This window comes from Bradysia coprophila, chromosome IV (genome assembly GCF_014529535.1).
Source record: "Bradysia coprophila strain Holo2 chromosome IV, BU_Bcop_v1, whole genome shotgun sequence".
NCBI lineage: Eukaryota > Metazoa > Arthropoda > Insecta > Diptera > Sciaridae > Bradysia > Bradysia coprophila.
Window position 1 is genome coordinate 9,430,119 of NC_050738.1, and position 12,513 is coordinate 9,442,631.

General features: G+C 37.1%; 1 protein-coding gene across 1 annotated transcript; it reads right to left on the reverse strand.

Moving 5' to 3' along the window:
• Positions 1 to 5,116: 5,116 nt before the first annotated feature.
• LOC119086071 (carcinine transporter) lies at positions 5,117 to 9,375 on the reverse strand. Its single transcript, XM_037196646.1, has 12 exons — positions 9,297 to 9,375; positions 7,706 to 7,927; positions 7,483 to 7,647; positions 7,357 to 7,417; positions 7,075 to 7,235; positions 6,977 to 7,013; positions 6,549 to 6,915; positions 6,399 to 6,474; positions 6,191 to 6,336; positions 5,919 to 6,138; positions 5,688 to 5,866; positions 5,117 to 5,624 (listed from the first exon to the last, which is right to left on the reverse strand). The coding sequence occupies exons 1-12, from the start codon at positions 9,369 to 9,371 to the stop codon at positions 5,399 to 5,401; spliced, it is 1,935 nt and encodes a 644-aa protein (XP_037052541.1). The 5' UTR covers positions 9,372 to 9,375; the 3' UTR covers positions 5,117 to 5,398.
• Positions 9,376 to 12,513: the final 3,138 nt, after the last annotated feature.

The following is a 12,513-nucleotide window of genomic DNA, read 5'->3' on the forward strand; positions in this document are numbered from 1 at the left end:
ACAAAGTCGGAAATATCAAAAAACCCAACATTCGCTTTCTCCATAAAAGAAACCATATCGACATAATGTCAATAGTAGAAAGAGCTACAACATGACAATGTTGATAGCGCCATCTTTGGGAAAATGTACAGGTCAATTAGTGATGGTTGTGGTATTCGCATACCACCCACGGCTTGGAGAATTCACAACGTATGGGACGTTAACACACGGTCGATTTGTGAACAATCTAAGTCGGGAGAGATATGATGTAAAATCACAGTCCATATGATCAAGAGACTTGTACAATAGCACAACAGGCCCATCTGAGGCTTAGGTGCTGGGCTTACACCCTCCCATCTAATCTAATCTAATCTAATCTGATGCACAATTAATTAGACTAATTGTAGATGCCTCTAAGTTGATGGACAATTAGTTAGACTAATTGTAGATGCCTCTAAGTTGATGCACAATTAGTTAACCTAAATGTGCATCCATTTAAGATGATGCACAATTTGCTGGACTAATTGTAGGTGCTTCTAAGTTGATGCACAATTAGTTAGACTGAATGTGCATCCATTAAAGATGATGCACAATTTGCTAGACTAATTGTAGATGCCTCTAAGTTGATGCACAATTAGTTAGACTAAATGTGCATCCATTTAAGATGATGCACAATTTGCTAGACTAATTGTAGATGCCTCTAAGTTGATGCACAATTTGCTAGACTAATTCAGCAGCGTTTTGCTGCTTTTGTAGCTTTTGTAGGTGCTTCTAAGCTGATGCACAATTAGTTAACCTAAATGTTTCATTCAATCGATTGTGCATTGTCTTAGGTGAATCGATTGAATCAAATGTGCATTCCCCTAAGACGATGCACAATCGATTAGGTCGAATGAGATTAACACAAGACGGTGCACAATTGATTAGATCAGACGTAAATTCGCATTAAAGTTTACACACTGAGGAAGTTATCTTTCTCTACTATAGATAATGTTTTACCAAATTAATAGGAGTAAAAGATGTGTATATCGAAAATGTGATAAATCTTTTAACATAGTTGAAAAGTTACTGCTGACTTGGTAATACTTTGAACACAAATTTCTGGGCGATAATTCCTCAATTTCAGATAGCTGGGTGATAATTCCAAATTCACTGGGCAATAATTCCTCAATTTCAAATAGCTGGGTGATAATTCTAAATTTACTGGGCCGTAATTCCTCAGCTTTAACTAGCTGGGGAATAATTACCAGATAGCTGGGTGATAATTCCTGGGCGATAATTCCCCGGGTGAAAGTTCCCAGTTAGTCTGGGTGATAATTCCTGGGTGATAGTTCCCTGGGTGATAATTCCTATCGAGCTGGGCGATAATTCCTGGGCGAAAATTCCCCGGGTGATAATTCCCATCGAGCTGGGTGATAGTTCCTGGGCGATAATTCCCCGGGTGATAATACCAATTAATTTTTGAAAAAATCTGTATGGGCGATAATTCCCTGGGCGATAATACCCGTCACCTTTTTCCGACAATTATCTAGTTCATTTTACCTCTTAAGTGTGGCTAAAGTGAATTTTTCTTTTTGCGGCCCCCTGCGAAAAATGAATTTTCGCAACACATAGGAGGTAAAGGCTTTAAAATGAAGGTAACATGAATTTCTCAAATTTCTGCTCGGCCAGTAAGAGTCAGAACAATATGTTGTGTGGGGAAACGGCATTGATTTTGATTTTTTTTCTGGCTACCCTAGTGTTCATACATCTTTTTCAGCCATGAAAACAATCACTTTTGTTTGTATGAGTGTACTAGCCGAAAACAGTGCTGCAGCAAATTCACACCTAAATTTCACTGACATCCCCTGTATGTTAACAGACTTTGTTTTTGACGTACGATTTATGAACAGTTAATTGCGCGACGAAGGATGTTGAAGATCTGACTTCAGTATCATTGTATGTGAATGAATCTGCTACTCACCTACAGCCAAACGTGTGTACGTCATACCAAAACATGCGTACTCACATTCCAAGAAACTATTTTTGTTTTTGTTTATCGTGATTAGCAGCTTCTACAGTCTTTATAAATGCATTGCTCTGCTCTGCTCCGATAAACTTCGAGTGGTTGCACTTAAGATTTTTAAACATTCCATAAAACAACACTGTAAAATGTGACGTAAGTTCAAAGTTCATTCCTCCAATGGAGTAACGTCTTATTGAGGAAACTGCACCACTTTCAAGAAAATTTTCGAGAGGGTAGCAGCCGTGTGTGATGCAAATTTTTTTGTTATAAAATTTTACGTTTGGACGCAGAATTCGGTAATATTAGTAAAGAAGGTATTTCTGAAGTGAATACACGGATTCTTGTCGCCTCCACCCTATGTTTTGTTTTTTTTTATACCGGATGCTGCGGATAGCGTAATTTGGACCGTTTAATAATTGTCATTGCTTGATCCGTAAAAGATGCTACTCATAAAATTGTTGAATCGAAAAACAATTTAAAAAAAAACGTTTGGAGCGTAGGCAGAGTTTTGCCTGGAAATGTGACTATTATTTTTATCGGATTGGAGAAAACAGATGTCTGATAGCGAAGTAAATAAACATGGGAATACCTTGAACTCGTTTACATGTAGAACGAACGGAATTTTGTTTATTTGTGTAGGATTTAGTGGAATATGCATTATACGTACATTAATTTCAAATTGTTCGTATCTCACGGTGAGCTTGAAAATGTCCATACCTGATATGTCGTGCACATGAATTTGTTTTTTATTGATATTAGAACATTATTATTTCAACATAGCCAAGTAACTTTCTCTTGGTGAGACTCTAGGCTACAAATTTAAAACAAAACAAAAATTGCCGTACACTCGATTTTGATATTATGTGATTCTTAATCACAGGGCTGCCGACTACTAATACCAATAAAAAAATCATGTGCACGACATTTTGGGTATGGACATTTTCAAGCTCACCGTGATCTATATGCATTTAAAAGCTGATAGTCATCAGTTAAATCTTATCAGAGCGTCAAAAAAACTCGCAAAGACAAGTTCAGAGGCGAACTCATTCGTATTACAGCAATCGATTTACTCCATATTTCAAATAATAAGGACAAAGATACCGCTCGTTTCGTTTAATAAAGAATCTATTTGAAATCAGATCTGTCTACCCCAGTACGAGAATGTCCATCAGTTGTTCTAAAGCCATGTGCGTTATGCTGCTGATTTCCATGCTGATGGCGATGGCTGAAGGTAATAAGTACTGGAATCAGTGGGGCTGCTATGAAGGCTTCTGTTGGGCGGGGTGCAAAATTTCGTCGCCAGATGACAAGTGGTGCTATACGACACGAGGTGCATCGGGAAGTCGTCAATACATTCAATGCGCAAAATTTTCCGATTGCAAATTTGATCTGAATTGTGCAGGCGCATGTGGAACGTAAGTCTAAGAAAGTGTAAGAAAACGTATATTCGAACTGGAGAAATTTAATGTCTTCGGTGATTGTCGACTTTATTTGAGAAAGACGAGAACTTGAATAGAAATTAGGAAAAGATCTTCTTAGCGTCTTAAAATGAACTGAAAAATGTGCGTTTCAATTTGAATACTATTATCCCTAACACACAACCACCGAAGCCATGACGTTATCACTACCATGTTTAGCAAAGCTTACAACGTCCAATATTAGATTACATACACCAACGCACTCCAAGAAGGCCTATTATTGGAGTGCGTTGTATACTTTGTTATTTTGGCTAGTGGAAGGTTTTAGCCCGAGTCGATGGCAAGTCGAGAGCATATAGTTACAACAACAATTTCCAACCACCTACCTAATTTGAAGTGGAGCGAAGAATAATTTTCAGATACGTCGTCATGGAGCGAATTTGTATCTTTTGAATGAAAGTTTTCGTATTCAAATATTGAATTAAGGGATAAACCCACACTTCAAAACTCTGCTGGGGATCCGAGAATTTGGCACACGGGAAGGGGGTGCCAAATTCCGTACATGAAGTGGAATCTAGCACTTGTGCCAGATTACCTTTTTTCCTAGGTTTTTGAGAATTTGGCACACGCAACGAAGCTTGTGTGCCAGTTTTGTGCTAACTCATTTTAATCTGGAAGTTATGATTGAGTCTGTGAGTCAATAAATTTGTCATTTTACGAGTTTTCGCAGTCAAAACTAAGAAATTTGTCTTTTTACAAAATGACGCAAAAAAGCTATGGCTTTGAAGGCATCGAGATAAATTCAATAATTTGTCTCCAAACTAGAAAATTCGTCCTTTTACGAAATCTTGCATAAAAGTTGCGATGTATTGGAGGAATTGTCGTTTTCCGACCCTATTGAGCAATCTTCGTCGAGCAGCTAAACGTTGTTCCTCGAATCGAAACATCACAATTCCCTAATTTTTGCCAAGCCTTCCCTTTATAGGTAAATAATGTTGACTAATAGTGACAGACGGCTAACTATGATTAGCACACCATTCACTTTTATTTATTTTTCTATCATGGCTACCGTGTGCCAATTTCCAAAGTTGCATGGTGCCAAATTACTCTTCAGATGGTGAATCTGGCATTGTGCTAAATTCACATTACAGTGGAAACTGGCACGCATCAAACTTGTATGGTGCCAATTTACCCTACCCCCTCTGCTGACACCAGATTGTTAAAAACCTCTAGTATTCAATATTTTATTCTCTTTTTACAATTCATCCCAATGTGTCATTTGAAACAGAGTCTTCTTTCCGAGTTGAATTTATTTTTACAGTAGACGTCCTTTAACCTTACCTCAAATCTGCTTATATACTTGTTTGTATGGGTGAAATAGTTACATGCACACGAATGGACCAGCAGATAATCATCTGGAGCACATTCTTACCTTAGTTTGATCTTCGAAACGTTGAATGTTGTTTAAGTGAGACATACACAATACAATAAACTGTTGCATTTTTCTTGAAAGTTTGTAATTCCCTTTCAACCTGATATGGTTGATAGACGAATAAACTCTAAATTGTAAAGATAACAGCGATTCACCAAAAAGTTATTCAAAATAAGGTAAGCGTAAGGTAGTCATCGGCCGCAACAACTCGCTAATATCTCCATTCTCCATTGTTTTCTCTTATTTTTTTTTAATTTTAAATATTGAGTTATAACAACATGCAGACACCAAACAAATGTCTTTATTTCGATAATTAAATTACATCGCATCGCCTAACTTTGTCGAAACTTTGTACTCATCATTAACTATAACTAACACAAAATATACGAAACAATTAAATGATATGAGTGCGCGGTGTATAATCTACAAACAAACTTTTTACATCACTAAAAGATTGACTATAGTTAACTATAAGGATGGCTTCCCTAAAGAATTGTGTTTGTAGGCTGTACACTTTACAATTCTATTTCTACTGCACGCTAAATATCACGGCTGATTCTTTTTCTAAAACCAATACGTCAGCTGTATGTTTCCGTCCTTTGTCTTTTGCGTATCCACGGTGCTAGTCTGTCTCACTAATCGTCTCATTGACTGTCTCCTTAGCCGTGCTATTTCTAACGGAGTTTTTTCTGTGTCGTTTGAATTTACTCCCGACAGTTCCAATACGGCATCCGAAGAATTTCTTGCAATATCGTCAATATTTTCGTAAGATCCACTGTGCGAAGGCGGTCTGATAAATAAATAGGGGCCTTTAGTTCAGTGCAATTGACATGTACAATATTTCTTGTAATACCTCAAAGGAATACACCGAAGACATTCCTCCATGTTCCAATTCTTACCGAACTCTTCACCTTCTTCTAATGTTTGTGGCAATCTATGATGTAGTGTTTCAGGTAGCCGTAGACCGGTAAATCCTCCAATTACGGAAAGGAATCCCATCACCACTAAAGGCAAACGAAGATTTTCTTTTCCCTGCAAAGGCAACAATGAGAAATGAACCTCTGAACCAAATGCACCCATCTACCAAATATGTTATGAACGGTATGACAATCAGTCCCATTCCGCCTATATAACTAGATGTACCTATTCCAACTCCGCGCACTTGTGTGGGATACAATTCTCCAGCAAATGGATAGATGATAAGAAACGATGCCGAAATCATGGATTTTGAAATCAGAAACAGTACTAACGTTTCAACGACTGCCTCTTCGGGAATTAATACTGTACAAATGCAGGTTATGCCACTGCAGAGAGAAAGCTCGGCATTATACTAATTACATTTAGATTTGCCTTTACCTTAGAATCATTAGCAAACATAATGGCCACCGACGTCCCCATCGGTCCATCAGAATCCAACAGCACAAATAGCTCGGTATCTCTACCAGTGATGATAGAAAGAAACTTAGATACTGACTGTTGCCCAATGACGGGCCGTAATAGCTCTGTTTTGAGAAACGTTTTCTTTGAAACACAAGCCCTGGCTCAGAAATATTCACCAGCTTACCAATCCTAGGTACACAGTCTCATTTGCGAACCAGTTCAGAGTTATAAGCATTGTTTTCAATCGCATATTTGGCGTTCTGTATACCAAAATTGAAAATTGTTTAAATAGATTAACCGAGAATCATTTATCAGAAATGTGATGTTCATATACTTGCATAAATCGAAAGCACCGATTGACTTTTCCTTTTTCTTCACTTTGGATTTATTCAATCGGACACGTTCCTCCAATTTGTTTCGGAAACTTTGCGGCAATTCTCTATCATTCACTCTGGCCATCACTTCCAGAATTTTCAACGCTTCTTCGAGTCGTCCCTTAGCTAACAACCATCGTGGCGACTCGGGCATTATGAATATGTAGAAGAAATAAAGCAGGAATGGAACCGAAGTGTAGAGACACATTCGGACCCAATCCCGAACCAAGTAAGTTACACCAGCCAACATCATAATTCCGAATGTGTAAAAGGTGCACGTCATTACGGTAACAAATGATCTGTAATTCGGTCCAACCAGTTCAAGAGCTATTGTTAGATAGATTCAATTTAAGGTTTTATTGTAGAACAATCACACATTCAGGTTTACCGATAATGAAAGGTATTTGATATACAGCAGGTATGGTCTGAACACGTTTCAAAAGTTAAAATTGACTATAAATAGTACAACCAGTTGTAAGTACATACCATTCCGACAATGATACGGCTTACCATCCACATCCAGAAATTGTAGCTCATCGCTGTTAGAAAACTTCCCAATAAAAGTGTAGCTAAACAGGAGAAGTAGGACGTTCTACGACCTGCCCGATCATTCAACATTCCGAAAAAGTAAACGCCGACCGGACCGCCTAAAATAGAATCGGAATGTTGATTTAAAAGTATCGACAGAATTAGGCTTTAATGTCCACGATAAGCAAATTACTGTACTTTAAAGCGATTCAAATTGATTACTGCGATACTATCACATACCAACATTTAATGCAGCTAATCCAACCGTTGGATAAATATCTCTATCACACACCAGATCAAACTGAAAAAGTATTTAATTTTGACCTAGGAGATGATCTTTTTTAGTTTAAATTCTGTGCTACTCACATCCTTAACAATTGATGAGAACACCTCCGATGTATTATACTCCCATCCTTCTTTACACACTTCAACCGGCCACGATGTATTCGGAGCTGTAATCGATTCATTATAACTGAGAATTTCTTGCCAGTCGACAGCATATCTTTTGCATCGGTTGTATGAACCATCTGACTGCAAGAAAATCAAGCTCAAATCTTCTGTTTAATAGTATTAGGAGCAAATAGTTCACTTTTGATGGAATCGACAGAAATCGTCTAGTTTCCGTCGAAAAATTGTGTAGCTCCGGTACGTTACACCAGTAATCGTATGGTTCATCCGACATAAATAACTGATTGAACGCACAAAATCCGCAGGGTATACACGCTGGAAGACAAATGAACCACAACAGTAGTTTTTGGTAACGGCCGAACTCGCCGATTGCCGGAAGTAGGTCATCTAGGTCAAATGGTTCCTTAAAAAAAATTCCAAATTTAGTTAGAAATGGAATGTTGTCTTTATGCTTTCTGGGACGCTTATGGACAAAACATTCCCAACTTGTGAAGACCAGGGAAATGAGTCACTTCCTCCCACAATAAATTCATTTTTTCAGGAACCTCCGAGAATCGAGGATTGATAACTGTAACCGAAAAATTAAACAATTCAGAAACGTTTAGTCATATGTTGTGGGCGTGGACGACTAAAATAAACGACGAGCTTTGGCTGGTATCTCCTTATTATTTGTTTGGTTTGGTTTATTTTTGGAGTTCGTGGTCACATAGAATACAAAAGAATAATTACAAATCAAATGCAATTCAATTTGTCAAGCGATCCAGCCGAAAACACTCAGGTCGACCTTGTTGGGCCCATTGTGTGGGCAGTTAGTAAGATGCATGTTTGAACAAACGAAGAGAAACGTTTTTGTGAGATTTTGAAGAAGAAAAAACATCATCGATTTGCGCAAAAGGACACAGATTTAATCTTAACACCAAAATGCACCTACCGTTTCCAAAGGTATAAATCTTATTTAAATTATTATTTAAATCAAATCATTCACTACCTCCCATACACGTATGGTTTCCTCAAATTTCAAATTGATAATTCCCACTAATGCCTCCATCCCACACGTTCAATAAACACGCCGAAGAGACCTTTCTTAATCTCCCTGTTTCAGTCACAAATTATATAATAGTTTTGACTTGCAATTTAAAGCCTTACGTTGTTGGGTTGATTGAAGCTTATTCAATCAACTTTTTTTAACTCGAAAGTAATCCATTAATTCCATTCACTAGGATATTTTGATATGCAATTATCGACGCCAGTGTCAGTGTATAAATAATTCACACGCTTAAAAGCTTCTCTTGGAATGATACCGTAGAAAAGTAATAGGTCAAACGTTTCTGTAATCACAAATGAGTTCTGGTCAGAAGTTGTTGTCGCACTTGCACTCACAGTATACTCTATTTGACATCATTTACTGTTATATTAGCATAGTTTCTTTCAAGAACGACATAATAAACGTACTCTATCCAGATTCCTCTTTTCTTCAGCAGTCGCTAGACAACATTTTAAACAAGAGAAGTAACAGATTTACTCATTACTCGCGGTACACTTGCCGTTCATATTTAAAGCACAAAATCATTCACATTTTCATCGAGGTCATAGTTTTGATTGATTGATTGATTCTCGGCAGAGTAAAATAAACCAGGTAGGAGCGCTTGATTTGACTAGAGACTTGAAGTATTTTGCGAATAAAATTAATTCAATTTATGTCTGTGTTCCTTCTTTGACTTTTCAAAAATGAACCGCTCCTACCTGGTTTATTGATTGAATGTTTGACTTACATCATTTTCAGCATCTTTGTTTTCTAATGTTTTTAAGCTATCATTATTGACACCGTCCGTCCCGTTTAACTCCATATTTGTGACTAATTTAAAATTCTAAAATGATAAGCCGTCACTATCGGAAAATGAAGCCATAAAAATACTCTGGAAACGTATTGATATGCAATTTCACTTACCGTATGTGCATATTTAGTTTCTGCAATGTTACCTAAAGTTTTCAATAAAAACTTTTAAGTTAACCGATCAACTGTTTGTTTATATCGATAGTAAGAGTGGACAGAATTTCTATATCTGTCACCTTTTATCAACGGCAAGTGTCCACATTATTAGGAATAAATCTGTTTACATGTTATGTTTAAGTATCGCTTAGTGTTTGATATCAAATCTTGTACTTCATTAATTTTAATAAACCTTTTTTTGTAACAGTTATTTGGAAAAACGTTCCCACATATACCGAAATATGCCAAAATTTACCAAATTTGCCCAAAATTTACCGAAATTCGCCAAACTTTACCGAAATTTATTTTTGGTAAATTTTTCCAAATAAATTTACGTGTTACGGCATGTTTCATTTTCATTAACATTGCCTAATCACGTAAAGCATTGTACTTACGAGGTTCCAAGTTGTGTATTTGACAAGTGGCCCCTTCGGGTCGGGCTGTAACATCCCACTTATCAAATACACAACTTGGAGCCTCGGACGTAATATATTATTACCAAAAATTGGACCCGAAACGAATATTTGTATCAAAGCTGTCGATATCAAATGACTAGCCTTTCGGTAACGGATGGGACCTAGCTAATAATAAAATGAAACATACGATGACACATTTACCGTTTTTAGACCCGTACGAAGTACTGGGGTCTTATGGGTTTACGCATACGTTTGTAACACGTCGAATTGGACTCCCTGATTAAGGGGAAACCTATTGTGGTTGTCTAGAGATGCCAAATCCGCGAAAAAAAAAATGTCCGTCTGTCCGTCTGTCCGTCTGTCCGTCTGTCTGCACGATAACTTGAGTAAAACGCATCCGATTTTGAAAATTCTTTTTTTTTCCCGTTTGGTAATGTCAAAAGACAGGCTAAGTTCGAAGATGAGTGATTTTGGATCGACCCCTCCCGAGCTGTGGCCCAATAAGTGCTTTACGGTTTTTCGAAGATATCTCCGGACATTTAAACGTTAAACTTGTAAGTGATACGTCAAATAAAAGGTATTTACAATACCGATCGACAAAAAAAAAGTTTATGGAAATCGGATGACCGACTCGTGAGTTAGACCCCTTGGTGTGGAACAGGCACAGGGCGGCAAGCAGTTTTTGCTTGTAGGTCGGCCACATTTGAACATATTTCGTCTGTTTTAGCTTTATTAGATAGGTATTGACCGTACCAATCAGGGAATTTTTTTTTAATGAAATTATGTTCTCCGGAGCGTGAGCTAGGTCTCTTGGAGTGAGCTCTTATCTGGCTACTCGGAAGTACAGTGAACGTGGTGTATTTTGACAATATCTCGAGTAAATTTTGACCGAATTTCATGATTTTTTTTTTGTTTGAAAGGTATTAACGAATGTAAAGCGTCGGTACTATTTCCGGTCTCCTAACAAAATGGCTGCCGGCGGCCATATTGGATTTTAGTAAAATAGAAATATCTTGGGAAAAATGATACTTAGAGAGTTTCTGTTAACATGGAAATAATTTGTTATGTGTGTGGGGTTTCAGGGATTCCATATACGGACATCTATATATACCTATATACAGCTATATTGAGCTATATACAGGCATATATATTTATCTGTGAAATGTTTATTTATAGTGAAATATAGTCAAATATAGCGGTATATAGCTGTTTAAATAGGAATTTATGAAATTTGTCTTCGTACGGAGCTGTCTATATTGCCTCTGGCAATTTAGTTGTATATGATAACAAGGCAAAGAGTGGATAATGTAAGTGATTTTAAAGGGAGAATAGTTTTTCAGCAGAGAAGAAAATGAAGTAAGAGAAATGAAGAGTTTCACATTAAAGGCTTTTGATACGAATAGGTGTTTCGTACGGGTCGGCGTTAGCTATGTTTTTAAGGCTGGTTTCAGGGCCGAACTGGATCGAAAGAGCCCTTCGGGCATTGTATGAAGAAATTTTGTGAAAGGTTCAGCAATACAAAATCCAAAGGCCTATCGGGCATCGCCCGAACGCCCGTAGGGCCAGGCCTAGACTGGCTGGTTTCCTGAAAAGCAATTTAAATCTGACAATTATATCTTGCAAATTTCGACATAATTTACATAAATAAGTCATTGGACTGGTTAGTTGTTTTAGGGATATTATATTCGATCGATAGAAAAATCCAATACTACCGATAAAAAATAATAAAATATTGATATAAATGAGGTACACATCGCTGGCACCTCTTCCAGCTGGATGTTGGTTGACGACGAAGTTGACGCTAGTTCCAGGTGGTGGATTATACAACATAATTTTTTTTTTTGAAACGTGATGTGAAATATCTTAGAACAAAACTTGTGCAAACGGAGACTTTTCCTCTTCAATACGAATGGCCGATGTCAAAAATTATGTATCACAGTCAATTATTGATACACGTTTTCATTCGATTGTTTGTTATCGACATTTTTCGAATGCCTGCTGTTCACTATTATTCATTTGTTTGTACAGATGTTTTAGAACGATAATGTTCTTAAAATAAAATTATTATTGAAAGATCTGTTTCAAATCAATTTTTAAAGTTGTCGGGTACGGTTTACCTTTTAATAAAAGCTTTGTCTACAAATAAGATTCATCAGACAGTTGCATTCATCCGAAAATTATCCGAGGGCAGCGTCATACTTTCTTTATAGTGTAGCTCCTACGAATTCCTACGAATCCTACGAATAAAGTTGATGGAATGTCGTGAATATGACAGCTCGAATGTTAGAACCCTAAAGAAATCTAATTGAAATAGTAGCGAAGAGAACATGTCGCTTCGCTGTACAGATCGTGTGAGTTTTCGCGGATTTGTGTTTCATTTTCATTTTTAAAAAATCCGAAAATTGCACGTCTGGGTTTTTCGCAGAATACGGTACAATTGATTAACATCAAATAACAGAAAACGCCTCATCCGAGCTCGAGCGAAGTTTTTTATGATTGTGAATGAGGGATGAGAGGAAGCATGAAGAATTGCCATGTGATTTGTCTTGTATAAAGATTTCGTTGCAACATTTTATGTATGAC